This window comes from Harpia harpyja, chromosome 1, assembly GCF_026419915.1.
Source record: "Harpia harpyja isolate bHarHar1 chromosome 1, bHarHar1 primary haplotype, whole genome shotgun sequence".
NCBI lineage: Eukaryota > Metazoa > Chordata > Aves > Accipitriformes > Accipitridae > Harpia > Harpia harpyja.
In genome coordinates, this window is record NC_068940.1 from 69,982,048 (window position 1) to 70,003,404 (window position 21,357).

The window sequence follows — 21,357 nt, forward strand, 5'->3', positions numbered from 1 at the left end:
ACGTTAATCAAAGAGAAAAAAGGAACAAAGCCTAAGCAAATGAGCCATTTTTTGTCTGTATTGAACCTGGTCAGTGAAAAACCCCCACTGTATTAATGCATTCAGTTACATGCCCAGCAATGTGCTCTTTGTTGCAAACTGGGGTCCTCTGTGCTGAAGGCTGGTGTCATTCCAGGTCTGAAGAGCCCAGAGCAAAGCCAGGGCACATGCTTTCATTGCATCAGTAATTACTGAGGCATTTAGGAGGATGGCCCTGAACCAGCCCAGCCGAGGAAAGGCTGTGTTTGAAAGAGTAGCCAGGCCAAATTGTATTAGAGGAGTGTACTCCTGCTGGAAATTACATTAGTGGCTACTTCCCTCCCTCTAACCCCAACAAAATCTTGGCGCTTAAAAAGCACTGAGTTATAGCCCTGGCCTTTTAGGGCTTTTAATTCACTCTGACAGTTTCCTGTGCATCTGATGGAGGGTCCGGTTTGGATGCATAATCTTCTCGAGTGAGAGAGAATAGGGTTTAAACAGGCATACTTTGCTGCAGCCTTCCCACCCACTACTGAACAAGTAGCTCTCCCTGCACGGGGTGCTGCTCAGCATTTTCTTTGGGAAAGGAGGGGGAAGGAGAACCATGGAGCTGAACCCTCGAAGCCTCCCATAGCAAAGCCAAGGGGTGCCGCAGGGCACTGCGGGGAGCCAGAGCCTCTCTGGCCGTCGCGCTCAGGGCGGGAAGGGGCCTCGTGCCACACGTCCATCGGAGCATGTCACGTTCTTCAGGAAAACCGTCTGCCGGGCTGTCCCCAGGGCCAACGCTACCGGTGGGATCTCCTGCAGGACACAGGGAAGGACAAAGCACTCCCCGAGCTGTTTTGCAGGTGCGGCTGGGAGCCTGCCCGGCTAGTGTGTGACAACACAAATGCAGAGCCTCGACAGAGCAGGAATCTGAGGTAACGGCACGATAAATCAGCCAGGAGGAAGAGGAGGTAACATTAACCTCCTCACACAGCAGCACATTTAGTATATTTAGAAACTCGGCAACTGATGACTCTCTCAGCCAGTCTAAAGTGTCACCTTCTAATAAGTGAACAAACTGACATCAGCATTAAATTCAAGCCCATGGCAAGATGTGTGTTTGACACTTGTGCCAGGTGTGGGAGGAAGCTTTCAGGGTTCATCTTGGAGAGGAGACAGAGACCCGCCAGAGTCCTCAGGACCCCTTGCGTGGGGTGAGCAGGGGGGGACAGTTATTCACCGGCACCTTCCCAGGGGGAAGGGGCACCCAATGGCATTTCCCACTGAACCACAACAGAGTGCTGACTTAAGACGTGGAAATGCAGGGCTGTAAGACTTATTTTCCTTTGCCCTTTTAACCAGCATGTCTCTAATTTGGTGGAGCAAAGAGGGAATAGCTTGGGGACCCCATACTGTTCCCCAGCCCCATCACGAGGGCCCAGAAACTTCTTAGTGATGAATTTTGTTTGGAAGAGGAGAGCTCCCATTGCTCCCTGCCCTTCTTATTTCCATCAGCCATGTTCCCCATGAAACTCACTGTGCAGAAGCTGGGGGAGGCTGCGCTGAGCCAGTCAGACATTTGGGGCAGGTTATGCTTGGTGCTTCCCATGCTTTCTTCTTGGAGGTTACTTGATGGACAAACATACAGGGGAACCTGGCAACCCTGACACTTCATAGCAACACAATTTCTTTTATACATTTCCATTGGGTTTGTCATCTTGTGTGGCAGTACTGCTCTAAGGACGGGATGTGCCAAGCAAGATTATAGTGAGGACTGCTTCGGTTTTGAGTTGTTACCAGATTTAAAGTGGAGGATGACCGATTAGAGGTAAGAAACAGGGAACAGTTCAGGCAACTGAACTGTCCCACGGAAATGTGTATATTATGGGCCAAAAACCACAGGGAGGTTGGTCATGAAGGACAATAACAAGCCAGATTTAAGCCATGATGCTCCAGTGCATTCAGATAAACCATCATAAACCACCTGGTGGCTGTAGTGGCAAGTTACTGTTTCACTGTCATTTGACCAGAGACTAGTTTTCAAACCCAGCAGTAACCCCAAAGCAGCAGCGTGGGACCAGTGGGGTGAAGCTGGTCATCTCACTGGTCTTCGTGGATGCAGAGAAGGGCAGAGAGGCTTGCTCTGTGCCAGGACTTTTTGAGCAAGACAACATCTGGTGTGAAATGCTGCAGGATTACAGCTTCTAAATAAAGCCAGGGAGCTGTACCTGTTGCTGCCTGGCGTCAGCAGGCTCTGCTTTAAGCTGTCTGAGACCGAGCTGTTATACTAATCTAAAGATGTTAAATATTTGTTTTCTGGTCTACACTGTCCCATTATTTGATGAGCAATAATGCCCTGTAGGTTTGCCAGGGAGTAAATACACGGCAGGGAGGATTGAACTGCTGTGACTGGCCCTTGGGCCAAATAGGTTGACATAAGAGAGTTTGTACTGGGTATAGGCAAGGAAGAGCCGAGCCCTAAGGACATAAAAATCACGTGATTATTCCTCCTGTATTCAGCAGTCACACATCTGTTTGTTAGACAGGCCATTTGAAAGGGGAAACCCATGCTCTTTTTAGCCATACTGATCCTGTATTTTGCAGCCCTGAGGATGGCAGGACTCTAGCTGCAGGGCAAAGAGAGGCAAAGCTTCCCTCAAAATGCAAAACCACCCAAAAGGCTGTTAGCGATGTCTCAGCAGTGGGGCTTCGTGCAGTGTCATGCAGCACGGCCGCAGGTGATGCCGGGTCACTCAGGCTTCTCTCCTTGCCTGCAACAACCATGGCCAGGTTTCACAGTAGGATGGTCTGTTTGGTAAGTGCATCCTTATGTGAAGATTGAAGACTTCTTCATTTCTGTTGCATCAATGGCCAATGCACTGCATCGGCATTTGGGGGCGGAAGGAATTCCCCTCCACTCCCTCATCACCTATGGCTCAGCTGAAGGTTGTCACTGAGGCTGAGGGACACACACTTGACAGCTCTGATTTATGGAGATGATCAGACCTGTCTGACATTTATGTAGGGATATAAACCAAGGCTGTTTTCCAGACCATCTCTTGGTTTCACCAAACTTCGTAGCCCACAAGAAAAGTCCTTTAAGGCAGATCTGTGCTGCATGTGTCTCCAGAAGGGCAAAACAGCAGCACCCACAGCAGTAAGTACTGCGTTATTTGACTACAGAAATCACTGAGAAGTGATTTGTCCTGTTTCTGGTTATGAACACCCCATTTTGCTGTCCATTACAAAGCATGCTTTGAGGACTTTTTTACTTGCAGACATGTCCTCGCAATGGCTATGTCAGGGGCTTGGGTTTTGTGGTCTGCAGCTGGATACCTCAGCCATACAGACCCAGTTCTGCTCCCTCAGCAGAGGGCTGATTATTTCCTTGCTTCTTTCTTTTTTAATAAAAAGGGTAATAACAAATATTTTTTTGAAAAGTTACATGCTTGAAGGCATATCCTGCTTGCATGTGTTTCTAAGCCTCTGTATCAAAAAGCTTTATTCTTCTAACAGCTGAAAGCAAAGCTCCATTTGAGATGGTCTGCAGACAAAAAAATATGAATGTGGAATGATGAATCCTCTCCCTGTGCTGAGAACAGCTACATACTCACAGGCTGTTCAGAGAATGTAAGAAAATTACTTGATTGCCCAATGGATGATACAGGCTTAAGAAAATGTAAATTAATATTTAATTACTTTATTGAAAGCAGAAGAGTATCAACAGAAGAGAGTCTATTTCAGAAGGAGTGTAGCCTGGATGTATGAACTCCACGCAAGTAAAGGACCAATACAAGAAAACCAAAAGTGCCACATGAAGAAACTTTTGGGCTGGCCAACAAGAAGCATGTCCAAGTGCTTTGCAATAGTCTGGGGTTTTCCCCGGCTTCCACTCAGGGGCCCTGGGGAGAGCAGCCTGCTCAAGGTGACTGGTGAAGTGTGAGGTGGGTAAAACTAGCAGTGACTATTTATACATTGACAGTGTGCTGTAAACCAAAGGTGAGAGAATACAAATCCTTCGAAGACTGGGGTGGAAGGGGAATTTAATAAGCCCGATTGAAGAAAATAAATTGTGAAATGTCCTGGTAGGATCCTGTGGACACATATTAGCTAACGGTCGCAAGAGCATTCCAGATGCCTTTAGAAGACCTTGAACAGAATAAACAAGAAGACAAAAAAAGAAAGATGCCAATTAGAAGAACACAGGTGCGCATTCCACGATAAAGGGAACTTGGCACAAAGAACCTCAATTCGGCAGTTTATCTTGACCAATTAGACTGAGACAAGTTTCGCATGTTTTAGTTGGTATAACCAATTATGTCTTATGTTTATGCGTGTGTACAGAGTTGATATAACCAATCATATTTTATGCTTGTGCGCGTGTACAGTGACTTTGCAGAATATGTGATTATAAATATGTGTGTGTTTTAGCAATAAATGTCGTCTGCTTTCAACTTTACAGGCGTCCATTTATTTCTACCTCCTGCAAATGGTGACCCCGACGTGGCCCTGAGAGCGCAGAAGACATGGCAGGAGAAGCCCTGGTTGGAGGTACTGCTGTCAGCAGGACCAAAGCAGGGAAGCTGAGCCTAGGCTAAGAAGACACCTGAAAGGAAGGTGAGCAACCAGGGGCAGTATGGGGCAGAACATGTCCTCGGAGGAAAGGGCAATAGTCAGACTCCTACTGCATATACTCTCTAAGAGAGGAATTAAATGTAATGAATCCTCTGTGAGAAGGTTATTGAAATGGTGCCGAGTTCAGGGCTATCCTGCTGAAATGGCTACCGCATTTGAGCCGAAATTGGAACAAAATTACGGGATGCGATCTCTAAAGGGGATCAACACACTGAAGAACTGGTTACTACTTGGCAGTTGCTTTTTCACAATATACGATCCTTACGGGCAGAAAGAGAGGTGGCAGCAGAGGCAAATTCGATTTTGAATCCAACAGCATCGGTGTTGGTAAATGGCGATGAGGACAGACACGATACCAATGAGTCATCTTGTTCACATTGTCCCTCTGACTGTACTTGTCATAAAATGACATTACCGGATGGTTCAGTAAAAGATACACCGGAGCCAAAAAAGGCATCGCCACCTATTCTACCACGAAACCCTGAGAAAGAAATATGCCCGATTAAGCCGTCTATGGGTTTATATCCACCTTTACCTGACGATGATGATAATTGGTCAGAACCTCCCCGAGACGATATTTCTTTAGAAAAAGAAAAACCACTGCCAAGTTACGATGTAGGTGAAGATTTGGGTTGTGACCCGAGAAGTTACTGGAGAGAAATACATAAGAAAGCAGCAAGCGAGGGAGTGGTCGTTCCTCATGCTTATCCTTTTATAGTGAGGGCAAATAATCCAAATGAATGGAATCCCTTTTCATGGGATTTGATAAAAGAAGTGTGCAAGTCAGTCCATAATTATGGGCTGATGGCTCCTTTCACTGAAGTGCTGCTCAACAATATTTTCGGAGCTCAACTTTTGACTCCCTATGATTGCGATCAATTAGCCAGCATGCTATTAAAGCCAACTCAGAAAATGTTGTGGAGAGACAGATGGAGGGGACTGTGTGAAGAAGTTGCTATAAAAGATTTGGATAGACCCGATGATGACCCCATGAAGGTAACAGGGATGGATCACCTTATTGGGACTGGCAAATTTACTGATCCAAGATTAGAGGCAAGGTTTCCCATAGAGGCCTTGAGAACTGCTTCAGTAATGGCGTTTAAAGCGATGATGACTCTGCCAGAAGAGGGTAGAAATGTTATGTTGTTCACGCAGATTAAGCAGGGTCCCCAGGAATTGTACACGTCCTTCACTGACAGACTAAGAGATGCAGTAACTAAACAAGTATCGAGTGTGGAGGCTCAGAATGCTTTGGTGCTAAAATTAGCAGTAGAGAATGCAAATGCTGACTGTAAAAAGCTTTTGATGGCGTTACCCAGAGATGCCAGCCTTGTCGATATGGTCGAGGCATGTAACAAGATTGGAACTACATCATTCCAAATGACTGCATTAGCAGAAGCGTTTGCGGTTGCACTTAGAGGGGATAAAAAACGTTACAGCTGTGGAAAGCCCGGTCATTTAAAAGCACAATATGTCGGGCTAAAGGGAAACCGAGACAAAACCATTCGCAGTATGGACAGCAAACTGTAACACCAGTTCAGGTTTGTGCCAGATGCCAGAAGGGTGGCCACACGGCTCGTGTTTGCCGTTCTAGAGATCGTAAGAGTAGCTCTCCACTACCACCTATGGCGGGAAACGGCCAGCAGAGCGCGCCGGCGAACCGCGCCACCACCCAAAGAGCAGCGGCCGCTCCGGCTGCCGGGCAAGCCCCTGCGCCCGGACAGCAGGCAGTGCCGGAGCGGGCCTGCTCACGGCAGTAGGAACAACGCTTTTTGATACAGCCCTGCAGTGCATTGCAACAACCGCATGTGGACCGTTGGGGTTTGGACTAAGTGCGTTATTAGTAGGACGATCATCAACAACTAGGAAAGGATTGTTTGTTTTGCCAGGAGTAATTGACTCTGGTTTCACAGGACAAATTCAAGTTATGGTACGGACATCTCTGCCACCGGTTAACATTCCAGCTGGAAGCCGAATTGCACAACTCGTTCCTTTTCAAGCGCACGTTCCCAATGCTCTAAAACAACATGGGGGGACAGAGGGTTTTGCTTCCACGGGAGAACCGGAGATTTTCTGGGCTCTAGATATTGGACAAAGCAAGCCAACTTTGCAAATTCAGTTTTTACACCCTCAAAATCAACCTAAATCCTGGACCTGTCAGCTATTAGTTGATACAGGAGCAGATGTGACAGTGATTTCAAGCAAAGACTGGCCATCAAGTTGGCCGCTGATCAATCCAGCCCATGGACTCGTGGGGGTGGGTGGAACATCAACCACCATGCAAAGTGCAGTAACATTAAAATGCAAAAATCCTGATGGTTATGTTTGCTCAGTGCGTCCCTACATTGCTCCTATACCAGTTAACTTGTTGGGGTGGGATGTATTAGGGCAGATGAGTTGTACCATTGTCAGCAATCCTAAGCATTTTGTGGAGCAGCCATTGAAGAGCGACCAACCCTTAAATTAAAATGGAAAACTGACGATCCGGTTTGGGTAGATCAATGGCCGCTAACCCAGGAAAAGGTCGCTAAACTGCAGGAGCTGGTACAGGAACAACTGGAAAAGGGACATATTAGACCGACAACGAGTCCATGGAATACACCTGTGTTCATAATCCCAAAGAAAAGTGGAAACTGGAGACTTTTACATGATTTAAGAAAAATAAATGAGGTCATGGAAGACATGGGAGCCCTTCAGCCTGGGTTGCCATCTCTGAGCATGATTCCACGAGACTGGGACGTTTTGATAATTGATCTAAAACATTGTTTCTTTACCATTCCTTTGCCTGAACAGGATGCGACACGATTTGCCTTTTCGGTGCCATCTGTTAACAAAGCTGAACCAATGAAACGATATCATTGGACGGTATTGCCACAAGGTATGAAAAATTCCCCAACGATGTGTCAAATTTTTGTGGATTGGGCATTAAAACCAGTACGAGAGAAATGGCCTCAGTATATAATATATCATTACATGGATGATATATTGCTTGCTGGAAGCCAATTAAATAAACCTGAACTGATCGATGAGTTAACAATTAAGCTAAAAGAAGTAGGGCTACAGATTGCACTGGAAAAGGTTCAATGTCAATCTCCCTGGAATTATTTGGGTTGGAAAATTACGCAAACAACTATTTTCCCACAAAAACTGCAATTGAGAACAGAAATCAAGACCAACATCCATATGCTATTATATTGCAGTGGTTGGAAGCTGAAAAAGATCCTTTACGAATTTTAGAATGGGTATTTGCGCCATTCCAGCCCAAAAAGACAATTACCACCAGATTGGAAATGTTTTCATTGTTAATAATAAAAGGAAGATCACGTATAATTGAAATAGCTGGTGAGGAACCAGGGAAATTGTTAATTCCCTTACAACAAGATTATTGGGAATGGGGTTTGCAGAATTCTGTAGCACTTCAAACTGCAATAGAGGGCTACACAGGGAAACTAAGTATTCACTACCCAAGTCATCGAACATTCACCTTTTGGAAAAACACAGGGCTAGAATCAATACCTAAACTTAGTCAGCACCCTGTTAAAGGACCTACAGCATTTACCGATGGAGGAGGCAAATCAGGAAAAGGCTGGTGTCGTGTGGAGAGAAGGCAACGAATGGAAGACTCACGTGGTTCATTGTGAAGGCTCGGTGCAAAAAGTAGAGTTGCAAGCTATAATTGAAGCATTTAAATTATGGTCGAATGTTTCCGTAAATATTATTTGCGATTCGCTTTATGTTGTTGGGGTAGTACAACAAATGGAAAGAGCTATTTTGAAACACTGTAAACAAGAGGATTTATACCAACAGTTTAGAACATTGTGGTACTTGTTAAATGACAGGTTACACACCTATTTTGTGAGTCATGTTTGAAGTCACACAAATCCGCCAGGAGAAATAGCACAAGGAAATGCAACAGTAGATCTGTTGGTGGCTCATGCATGGACGGGACCTTCACCAGATAAGCTAGGACAAGCTAGAATCTCACATGGGTTTTTTCATCAATCAGCAAAGGTACTCGCAAAACAATTTGGAATAACCATTGGAGATGCAAAAGCCATTACACAGACATGTTCTGAGTGTCAACTTGTGGGAACAAATTCACCTGGAGCTGTAAATCCATGAGGTTTGCATTCTTTACAATTGTGGCAAATGGATGTAACACACGTACCTGAGTTTGGTAAATTGAAATATGTCCATGTGTGTGTGGATTGTTTTTCTGCAGCTGTATGGGCAACGGCGCAGACAGGAGAAACAAGTCGACACGTCCAGCGACACCTGCATTCAGCTTTTGGAGCGCATGGCATTCCACTTCAGATAAAAACTGACAATGGGCCGTGCTACATCACACAGACAACTCAAAAGTTTTTTAGACAATGGGGTATTGTACACACCACAGGTATACCACATTCCCCTCCAGGCCAGGCAATTGTAGAACGCATGAATCAGACTTTGAAATGCCAACTGCAAAAACAAAAAGGGGGAGAGCAGATGGCTACTTCTCACGAACGATTGAACAAAGTTGTATATGTGTTGAATTACTTGAGATTGACAGATGGTGAAAGTGTACCACCAATTGTAAAACATGTGCAAGGCATGGTAGGAGATTTGTTTGACATTAATAGCAATGTTCAAGTTAGCGTTAAAGATGTTGAGAAAAATGTTGAGAAAAATGTATGGGAAGGACCATTTCAATTAATAACCTGGGGATGAGGTTATGCTTGTGTTGTTACAGATCACGGAACAAGATGGGTACCAGCAAAGTGGGTAAAACCCCGGACAGGTGTTACATCCTTGGAAAAATGCTGAACCTAAAAGGACTCCTTCTTGCTGCATTTGGCCTGTTATGGGTGACACACATAAGTGAAGAATGGATGATCCAACAACCAAAACAGAATGTATGGGTAACTTTGGCAAACATAACGCATCAAGAAGCTATATGTCTTTCTGTCGCTACCCCTGAAAACCCTTTTTCTACCTCTTTGGTGGGGTTACCTCTAGATACCTGGCCAGATCCAATGCCTGAATTTTCCCTTTGTAATAACCCACAATCCTGTGTCGATAATTGGGATGATGTGTATGCACACCTGCCTCAAATAATGCAAGAACCTCAAGAGTTAAGAGTTGTTAGGATCAGTCATCATGAATGCCTGTGTGATGTTTAACTACACCTGTAACACTGCTCGAAAGGGTCAGAATGTAAATGCTATTTTGCCTGTATATAGAAATGCTACAGCTTGCTGTAACTATATCTATTCCAGAATATCACGCTCTTTTTTCTATTCCAGCTGCTTTACCTGCGGGGATGTTTTTAATTTGTGGGGATAGAGCGTGGGGGGGGAATTCCATCGAAACTTAACGGGAGGCCACGTAGCCTCGGACGACTTACGTTACTAACACCCGATATCAATATGATTCACAGTAAAAGGCTCATGATAACTGACAGGGTTAAGTGGATGGCTAGCAAGTTTGGGAATTACGGGATGGTTGAAAGATTTGCTTATGCATGGCTTAGTTATTTTAATTGTAATATTAGCAGTTGTAATGATTGTACCATGTATCATAAAAATAGTTGAACGTATGATTGCAAAAGCATTTCATGTAACTTGGCTTGCACAAAAAACAAAAGGGGGAATTGTGGGAGATTTCATGGAAAATGGGGGACATTTCTTTGAGCCTGATTATTTAGAGTTAGCATAAGCAGGCCGCAGTTAGCATGAGTGGGCCGGAGTATGTGAGAGCTGCAGTATGAACGGACTTTGAACCACCAGAAAAACAACGGACATGAGGAACTTGGACAGTGGAGCAATTAATAAACAAGATAACAGAACTGCAGAGGCAAGAAGGAGCTGCAAAAGCTTTAACGCAATTAAGAAAGCTGTCATTTCGGCTTAGAGCATTTGGCTGCGGGATGGAGACGTAGGATTTTGTTTGTATCTTTGTTAAAAATCGGGGTTTCTTTTATTCTTATGTATTTTATTAGGTATAATGTTGCTTTTACTGTGTTTAATTAATTGTGTTCATAGATCTTTGCAAAGGGCAATACAGCAGGTGTTAATTGACGAAAAACAAAAAAGGGGGAATTGTGGACACATATTTAGCTAACGGTCGCAAGAGCATTCCAGATGCCTTTAGAAGACCTTGAACAGAATAAACAAGAAGACAAAAAAAGAAAGATGCCAATTAGAAGAACACAGGTGCGCATTCCACGATAAAGGGAACTTGGCACAAAGAACCTCAGTTCAGCCGTTTATCTTGACCAATTAGACTGAGACAAGTTTCACATGTTTTAGTTGGTATAACCAATTATGTCCTATGTTTATGCGCGTGTAGAGTTGATATAACCAACCATATTTTATGCTTGTGTGCAGGTACAGTGACTTTGCAGAATATGTGATTATAAATATGTGTGTGTTTTAGCAATAAACGTCATCTGCTTTCAACTTTACAGGCGTCCATTTATTTCTACCTCCTGCAGATCCAATGTGTGACTGGGACATTCAGCATGTCCCCGACAAGGGGACAACTCCTTACAGACAAGCGCCTGCTAGAAGGTCCCCGTGCCTGGCTGGTGCATCTGCTGAGGCAGGACTGGCGGTGCCTCAACACGAGGGCCAGGGGCAGCAGAACAAAGCTCTGCGTGGAAGAGTGTGCCTCTTGCTCTTGACGAGGGTCTCCCACTGTGGTTTTGGCAAGAAAGCTCTCCCAGCCGCCACAGCGCCCAGAGGGGCACGGGTTTCACAGAGACATCCGCAGCACCCCACTGCACGTGCAGGTGTGTCCTGCCTGTGGGGCAAACGTCCTCGTTTTGGTGTTTTGGGGAAGGCTGGTTGCTGCTCGATGCGTGGGACATGGAGCCTTGGGCTCAGCGAGTGTTGAATACCTGAGACCGCGGCTCAAATGTCACGTTAGGGAGAAAGCGGGGTAGGCGAGCGGTGGCAACACAGCAGAGGCTGCGCGGGCTGCGCGGCACACAGCTTCCTCTCGCTTGCAGGAAGGAGGTTGGGTACCAGCTGCTAAGCAAGAAAGCAAGTGGAAAACTATGACCTATAGGAAACTATGTGAGGCACGTCTGGTCTCTGAAGATTACAGATGAGCTGGCGATACCAACACTGGAAACAGATGCTAACTTCATTGGAAATTATTTTGGCGGAAAGCCATAGCTGGAGCAGGAGCCCTGGTATGAAGACAAATAGATGCAAATGCATTTGAAGTCTCAGATCTGTTTGATTTTGAGAAAACAGTGACTTGTTCTCTTTTTGGCATCGCTGCAGGACTTTGCACAGGCCACACATCACTGCATCTTGCTGAAAGCAGTGAGGTACCTACTTAGAAAGCTGCCAAATGCTGCTGGTTGGCACCAGGACCTGTTGGGGGCGCTGACAGGGAAGCAGCATCTCAGTGACTCCTTGACTGACAGCTCTGGAAGGACACGAGTATCACCAATTTCAGCTCCTCCTGCTGCAGGCGAAACTCCTGCACTAATGGTGACACCTTGCTAAAGCGGTGGGTATGCAAAGATCCTGGAGAAATTTTACCAGACCTTGCAAGCCAGAACACCAGCAAAGTAATACCAGCTGGTAAAAGGTGAAGGTTAGGGCAATGCAAGAACACAACGAAACATGGAAAAGCTTTTCTCCCTAATCCTCAATGTTGGGGGTTGAGTCTGCACTGCCGTTACTGCAGCTTCGCTGCGAACCATCTCCTCATGGGGCAGGGAAGGGAAGCTTGAAGCTTTCTAAGGCTGATGTGTTTTTTTAATGATAACACACAAGAAACAAATCTAAAATCTGTGTTAGACACAGAAGGAGGGGAATAAATATATGTTCATTAAGAAATATATTTGGGTCAATGTATTGAAATATTAGGAAAAAATACATGGTACCATCTTGGATGAAATCTTCCAGATGGACAGACACTTAGCTTGGTTGCACCAATGTCTGAAAGTGTCTGACGTACTGTAGTACATCCTGCACTTCCTTTTCTCAGTCCTAGTACATCTGCTTGACGCTTAGTCTACCAGTCCTCAAAAGATAAAGAAAACTTTTCTCCTCATGTCTCTGATTCAGGGAACAGCTTTGCATAAACACGTTAAACTGGTGTTCAGAACCTGTGCTCCATCCAGGCTGTAGCACTGAATTATGGTCCCATATTCTGCATCTCAATAGCTTTATATTTCCTATAGGGCAGCAAAACTGCACGCCAGCCCCACACTGTCCCCAGCATAACAGGGTTTCCAGCTGGACTAAAAAGAAACCAGCCCAGTAAAGGTTTCACTCTGCCTGGTTGCATTGGTCAAAGCTTTGGTGCTGAGAGCTTGTATTGCCTTTCCCCCTTAAACTCAGAAAACAGTCTTTTTCCGAGTACGGGAACCCTAAGAAAAAATATTTACAGATATTTTGGTCATTGCTGAGTCTTTAATGTGTCCTCTTTGAGCTTCCTGTTTTAACAGCAGCACCTGTGTGTTCCTATGAACCCTACACATTCAGCACACCATTTTTTATCTTGAACCATGGATCTGGATTCCTGTGGGGACAGGAATTTAGCAGCCACTATCACAGCCCATGACCTTTACTAAGAAACATCACAAACTCTGTCAAAGCTTCAGCTGGGGCTCTTTCTGCAGTTCATCTGGGATCCTGTAATGGCGACAATCTGGGTTTTTTAACCAGTGGATGTTGTAGTGAGGAGACACTTGCCTGGGAGGTATCTTTTTGTGCACAGGAGTTCTATTAGTCTGTGCAGCGCTGCTGGTCCGTGTTCAGCTGTTTAGGAGAGCAGAGCATTTTACAGAGCTGACTAATGACTCACACTGGCAGACGGTCCTTCTGCACAGCCGCAGACCTCCTGGCCACAGCCACCACGTTCTGCTCTCCTTTACCTGTGGACACGTTTCAGCTGTAAAATAGGACACTGTGGTACTGGTTGGCAAATCGATACTGCAGCTCATGGTTAGAAGCTGGGCTTCGAGGCATTAGACTGTGGGTTTTGCCAAAGTACTGACAGTTATGGGGAAGGTCTGCAGATACTATGATGCATGACGGAGCCCATCACTTCCCTTGTCCTCCTCTGGTCCAAAAATACCAATGGAAAAAAGTTGGTCTGCATGGCTGTAGCAAGTTGCAAGTCACTACTTCTCTGTTGACAATGGACATCTGTTCAATTTGTTTATTGCATGCCTGGATGGAAAGCTGAAACCTCATCTTTCTGCTACAACAGCACCATGTGATTTCAAACAAGAAAAGGAAAACAGTTCATTATAATGCTGCACGCGAGTGAAGTTTTGATAGACTCTGTACTGCTTTCAATGTCTGTCTGCATACATCCTCTTTGTTTTGGTGCGCAGAGCTGCAGTTGTCTAGCGCAGCATAACACAGTATAGGTAGCAGCACCAGAAGTGCCAGCTCTGCGTAGCACCAAGCTCTGCCCCAGCAGCAGCCCCACCTAACCGTGACATGTAACAGCATGGCTTCGGAGGAGCTGCTGGGTAACGCAGTGGACTGGGCTCAGTGATTTGTTGTGGCACAGCTGACGCTTCAGGAGAGCCACCAAAGCAATCTGTGCCATGGCTGCAATGACAGCTCATGCCAGTGGCACCCAGGCTCAGCCATGTGCCAAGTTATTTCCACATGCCCATGGAACAGAGCCAAGACAGTGTCTTAGGGGGACTGCTGAAAGCATTAGTGACACAACTGTTGTTATTTAGCTTGAACTGCCAGGGTCTCACCACTGATAACCTGCTCATTTCCTTAGGAAGGAGAGAAGATGAACAAAACCCTGGAGCAGTGAGAGGGATGTGATCTCTGCCCTGGAAGGCCTTCTAAACTGTTCGTCCCTCACTGAGGTGCCCCAGCTATCAGCCCCAGCAGGTGAGACAGAGGATGCTGAGTTCGGGGCTCCTGCCAGAGCTCAGCCCTTGCTGAAGGAAATGCAGCTCTCAGCCTTTGCAGAGCTGATGCTCTGGGGCCTGCTGCAATTAGAAGGGTTGAGAGTCTCCTGTATCGCACAGGAGACAGCCAGCTTTAGCTGAGCAGTGCTGCTGTTGCTGCAATAGGATACATGCATCCTCCCCCTGCCACAGGGCTGGTCAGGCACAGGCAGGGACTCAGCCTCATCTCTCTTCTCCAGCTGAGAAAATGCCTCCGCCACTTCACTGATCTCTGCCTGGATGTTGCCATTTAACAGAGGGACTTGCCCTTGCTAGAGACTGACAATTGGGTATCACAGATCTGCTCTCAGGTCCATGCTGTGTTTATACACAGAGAGAAAGAGAGAGAGAAAGAAAAGGCGGGGATGGGGGGAAGGGAGATGTTACACCCACATTCATTAAGGAGCACTAGTCTTCATCTGCATCTCCAGATGACCAGAGGAGTTTCTGAAGTCTTTGAAATCTCTATGGAACAGATTCAAGTCCAGGCAAAAGAAGGACAATTAATACATGCAATTTTAAAATATGAATTCCTCTCACACTGGCTTTCGTAACTACAGCCTTCACATATTTACACTGGCCAAGGACCCACAACCATATGCCAGACACAGCTTTTATTCTCGTAATCAAAACAGGCTCCATGTGTGTTAACATTCTTCGTACAAAGATACATACAGGTAGTTTCTGTGAACCAAAACCACACTGTTTTTGACTGTTCACACAGTACCCAGAACAGATGCAGTCCTGAAGAGCACTTTAGGACCTCTATCATAATAAAAGGAACAAAATCCATGCAAGGAGAAAGCAAGATTTTAAAACATGCTTATTTTAAATAAGTTTATTATAATGAAATAATATAAAAGTCTGACAAAGGTCTTAACAATGCTCCAAAAGAAGAGACAGATGCTGTATGATTTGAGAGATGGTGCAGACTGGAAACTCCAAAGTATTTTGGACTGAACTGCTTATGATAGCACAATCTGTGCAATGCTTACACCGGAAGAGGTGATTTGGGGGGCATGAACAAGCCCTTAGAATTAAGTAAATTTAAAGTGTGAGGCAATATACCTTCTCTTCATCTTTAAATGTATTTCAGTATGTATGTAATGTATTTTAGTACGTATAAGCAAGGCTTGCAGCAAGTTCAGCTTGACATTGGTAAAATGTATGCCCAAAATTGGCTTGAAAAAAGAAAATAGGAAAGGAAACCACAAAAGCAAGCTGCTTTGGTTTTCAGTTTAGTCACCATATTCTGGAATGCAATTTACTTGTTTAGCTTCAAGTAGACATAAATCTCAAACTTTCAAGATGGCTTTAAATAAAGGAATTGATAAGTTTTGGACCCCCTAAATGCTGCAATGCAAAATAAAGTTAACAAACTTAGTGTTAAGCAGAAATCAGGATATAAACCCAAGGAAGTTTCATATATTAAAAAAAAAAAAAAATCCACCTCTAGCACATTTGGAGTATCTGAGGGGAGAAATCCTATACCAAGAAAGGGATATTAAAAATGATAGTCAAAGACCACATTTTGAAGAACTGCATGCCGGTGGGAGAGTGCACGTGTGTTTAAGTGAAGCATACGCCTATGTTCTAACTTCAAAGCAAGTGCTTAAATCCTTGTATGAACTGCGAGCAGGATCAGCTATGGCCTGGCCTTGCTCGGAGCCAGTAGGTGCGCTATGATACCCCTTCCGCACAAGGGTGACTTTATATTGCTTGGAGCATGCAGTAGTTTGCAGGGTTTGTTCACCAAGGGGCTACAGAATGTAGCAAAGAGGCATGAATTCAGTTATTTCCACCCTGTTGTCCTTTTGTTTTGTTATCTGTACTACACAGGCAAGAGAAAACAAATAAGTCAATTAAAAAAAAAAAAATCCCTGTGCTTTCACTTGCAATAGGTAGAACTGCCAAGTCTGAAGTGTCCCAATTTAAATTTCATTGGTGAAATTAAAAGTTCAAAGCGGTGTACTTTTCCTGGCAAAATACGCCAAACCAGGGAGAAACTTCAGAGAAAAGCAGCACATGCTCCATCTGACTGTCTGCCAAAGAATTCAGGCCTGATTTTCCACATTTACATTTGTATCACTTACAAAACTTCTTGCTTTGCACTCTTATGGAGAGATGCTTCCGCTTGACAGCAACAGCTCTGGTAGCAAAGCAGATGACAATGGAAGGAAAGGAAGGGGTGGTGACCAGATGGGGGAAGAGGGAAAGATAGCCAGGTAGGAACAGGCTACTGATCTTTTTTGGTGTCTGAAAGGCTGTTTAAGGTCCCCTAAAGTTTTTCACAAAAGGTGAAGTGATAATGAAAAGAAGGTCCAACATACGGACATAGTAACACTGTTTTCTGTAATGGTCCGCACCCCTTTGCCAAAGCACACTGCAAACAACTGGAGCGCATTTTGGGCATACTTTTTATACATCCAGCCAACCAAGTGACACTTTTCGCACTATGAAACATTTTTAAAACAAACAGCTGTAACCTAAATCCTGATGATGCTTTACATAAAGCTTGTAAGTGAAGGTAAATGGCCCTTAACTTTAAGTGCATCTGTTAAAGGGAGACCCATATTACAACAGTGTCAAGATGGGATGTTTCAATGACTCCTTAAGTTTACACTAAAGCACTTGAGTATCCAGTTCATATTCTACATTTGTAATGTCACAGAACTTCAATATGCAACTGAGTATGGTGTCTTAAAATAGCAGAGGGGGCTCCAGAACATAGTTTATTTTAAAAAAATAACAACAAAATAAATAAAATAAATAAAAGCCTCCCATTGCTAAGCAGAACTCGACTGAAATGATTTGAGAGCTCTGCTCTAATGCCAATGGCACTATATTACAAAGATGTGGGTATAATCTCTATTCAAATATGCTGACTGCCATTATTCAGTACTAGATAGCACTTCTATCAGACTGCTTTGGGATTTACCATGTCTCAGCAAGGATGCACACTGGATAGACACTGTCAGTGTCATATGCTGTATCAGAGCTCTACGCTCAGCTATACTAATTTCACAAAAAGCAGCCTTACTGCCCTAGGGTAAGGCTGTGATTACTCTTATTTTGCCATGGCTAAGTAAAATCCCTGAGAATATGCAACTGTTAGACATCGAAGGAAACAGCCAAAAGCATTTCTAAAGGAAAGGGATGCAAAACTTTAGACTAGTGCAGTTTAAGAAACCAAAGCAGTTCATGTAAAGTATACAGAGCAAGGGTGCTGTTATCTGAGAGTCACGTGGACCTCTATCAGTATGCAGGTCAGTTGTTCATTACCTGCAACACCAGGCATTATCAAAACCCCAAACAACCCTAACCAATCAACAAACCAAACAAATCAAACAAAAAACACTGACCTTCTTCTCTCCAATTCTAAATTTGAAGGCCAAAAGTTAGTTGCTTGCTCTCTACAACTATTAAAATCAAAAGCAATCCTCTCTGCTTGCCACACTGACATCACAGGAAAAGAAAGAAGTGAATTGTCCCGCAGCGTGTTTGCTTCCACTTAGTCATCTGGTCTGTTGCATCCTTAGGGGTATAACTTGGAGTTCAGCTCTGCAACATGCTGCATGGGTTTCTTCCTCAGTGGTGGTTTGACTGGAAGTAAGGCATTCCTAAGTCTTAGAAGTGCTCAGTGCCCTGCAAGAGCAGTGCATGGTGAAATACAAGTTTTGAAGGCAAGGAGACTTTGCTCAATTCCTTCTCTACAAGTACCCTGTTTAACAACAAGCACAAAGGGGTCCCCTGAAGCCACAGTATCCTAAGAATGTTCTCAAGCACCAATTCCAGAGTTCAGAAAGACCAACTTTACACAGAAGAGCAAGACAAGAAAGCCCGCTCCAAGGCAGGATGCCATGCTGATTAGAGGATACGCAATGTGGACCACTCTCTATTTGTTAGAAGAAAGAAGAGTGGTAGAAGTTAGTAATTGCTGAAGGTAATGGCCCAATGAAGCTGTTAAGTTCTCTGCCTATGAAATAAAGCTTCCTGACTTTCTCCATCAAACACTGGATCTGATGCACTACTAACAAACCAGTGGTTCTCCTGCTAGTCAAAAAACAAAACAAAAACAAACAAAACAAATGGAAAACCCCCGAATACCTCCAAGACTTTAAGTGCTGAATACGCTTTCCTGCTACTGGAAAACCTTAGAGCAAAAAGGGAAGTCAATTTTCTTCATGATCGGACAGTTAATTTCTAGAGAAGAGGGATCTCTTCCTGCTCTCCCCATACCCCAGCTGATATTCTGTGGAAATGTGGTCTCCATTGCCTTCCCAGAGCATTCAGCTAAAAACTACTACAGCAGTTTCCCACATAACAGCTGAAAACCTTGAGGAAACCAAGTCAGGGTTGAGAGTTGGTTGTTCTACTACAGGGGTGGTTTCTTTGCATTCATGCTTACAAGCAGCAGACAGCCGAATCCCAAAGGCTCTCTGCTTCATTCTTAGCACTGCAAGTAGTGAAATTATTGAATGGAGCTTTGGTCAAAAGTTTTGACTTTGTACTCAAACATAAGTATATACTACTTAAATTAAGAAACCCCAAAAAACTAAAACCCCCACATCCTTCTGATTCCTTTTGGAGTGTGCAGGAACTACTGATAGGCACAATTCAGAGAAGATGACAGGAACAACTGTTTAAATGCCTAATTAGAGTCCTGGTACCTTGCTGTATACACCAAGTGTGACATTTGGTCTTTTCTTCAAGCATCATATGCTTTTCTTAAAGCTCACAATGCTAGGCTCTTTAGAAAGGATCAAGTATTCAGTGTGCAGAGAGGCTCCCGTCACAGAGCGATGCAGGGCAGCAGGCCTGCAGTACATTCACTTTATCGACAGCACGGTTTTTAGCCTAGCAAAAGCCAGTACTGCTTTTGTGAGTATGGCAACACTGACTTCTATATTTATGAAGATTTACTAATTCTAAGTACCTCATTAGCACAGTCTTCTCTCCTCCTGCACGTGATTTAAACTCAGCTCTTTGCACAAAGCCATCTGAAGCCCTAAGTCACCACTGAGAGACCCGCTTATGTCTTGAATGGGCAGTCAATAATTCACAGACAGCCTCCTAGTCATCAACACAACTAGGAATTTTGTCCTTTACTGTATCGCTAGCTAAAAGGACTTCTTTATTATTTTTAACAGCAGAAGTGTTAAGGAGCACACTTTTATCTGTATCAGCAAGATGGGGAAAAGGGCAAATCTTACTTTCTTAATTTCCAGTCACTTCTACATAATTTCAGATTTTAAGGTTTGTAATTAGCCTGATGTGTAACGGCTCCGTGACAAATTCTAGCTTCCCCTATGCTCTACTCATTTCATGTCCACTTTCATGAAGTCTCTGCCCATAATGGCAGCCTAGGAAGGATTTTAATGAAATCTGCTTTTTAAACTGCTACCTGTATTCAATTTAAAAGCAAGTATTACGTTTTTGTGTGAATTTAAGAAAACCCTAAACCCAAAATAGAAAAACCCACCAAAACCTTCATAAACCAGGATGATGGACATGATTTTCAATTACTTGTGTAAAGCACTGTTGAAATTGGCTGGGCTCTGCCAGTCTGTGCCAGCAAATTTCTTGTGGCCCACTGGCAGGAGCTGACAGGGAGAACATGGCACATTCTGGGAGCTGGTCAGGGAACATGACACCTAGTTTCAAAGGCTGGTTCCTGGGGAAGCTCAGACCACCAGCCACATAAGCTTGTGCTGAAGATCTCTGTAATATTTGGAGAGCTGCTGCATTCAAAAGCTTCAACCCAAATTAAGGGACAAACTCACCATATACCTTATAAGCTGGCATTTAGCTGCCCTTCTCTTCTGCTACCAGGGTAACAATAACTCTCACTACTGCTGTCCTCCTGTGCCACTGCAGGGAGTGGGCACAGGGCATGGGAGAGCCAGAGCCAGCAGCGCCAGCCTGGGCACTGTGTTGACGTCCCAACGGCTCCACTCCACACGCAGCTCTCTCCTAAGGTACGGGAGCAAAGACCAAATTCTGCTCTGTTACTTTTATAAGGTGAAGAGAAGAGGACATGCACAGGCAGGAGAGAAACAGTCAAAAACATTCATCACCGACATAGTTATGACCCAAAGAGAAACAGTACCTCTGCATTTAAACACAAAACAAGCATTAACAAAAAAATAAAAATCATACATACCCTTCCTCCAAAACAGTCACAACACCCTTCCCACCTGAAAAGATATAATGAACAGAAACAATGTCCAAAAAAACCCAAAACAAAAGAAATCTTTGTTAACAGACACAGTCCCTGAAGTTTTAAAGACACGGTCTTGCTGTAGTCATACCACCTCATCTGACTCCAAACCATGTACTTCATAGAGAGTGTCCAAGATATTTAGCTGCTTTTCCATGGCTGGTAAGTAAATGTTGAGGTCCCTCTGCATTCCTTTGTAAAATGTTTCTTCCTGAGGATCACACTCCTCTACAGACAGAGCTGCCACAAAGTCTTCGTACGTTGGAGCTGCCCTTAAAGCTAACTGGGAGAGGAACCAAAGCTTTTAGATTTGCAAAACAGAACAGGAAAAGAAATCAAACTAAAGCCATGAAAAACTTCTAAGACATTCTAAGACATCCCTCTTTGCACTTAGATTGCACAGCTTTAATGTATTTGTGCGTATGTGCATATGTTAAGATTTTTAACTGACAGAGAGACTAATATATATATATATTTTTTTTTTTTTTTTTTTTATTATCTCTATGTAGATCCCCAGTTTGAGACATCTTCAGAGAGGTCTGATTTTTAGGAAGTGAATTAAATACCAACCCCA

At 44.1% G+C, this 21,357-nt stretch overlaps 1 protein-coding gene across 1 annotated transcript in view; it reads right to left on the reverse strand.

Moving 5' to 3' along the window:
• Positions 1-15,162: 15,162 nt before the first annotated feature.
• PLEKHA8 (pleckstrin homology domain containing A8) overlaps positions 15,163-21,357 on the reverse strand; it is a 33,527-nt gene continuing 27,332 nt past the window's right edge. The window contains exon 14 of the mRNA XM_052799123.1: positions 15,163-21,066. Within this exon, the coding sequence (XP_052655083.1) occupies positions 20,869-21,066 (198 nt within the window). The 3' untranslated portion in view covers positions 15,163-20,868. The remainder of the gene's footprint in view (positions 21,067-21,357) is intronic.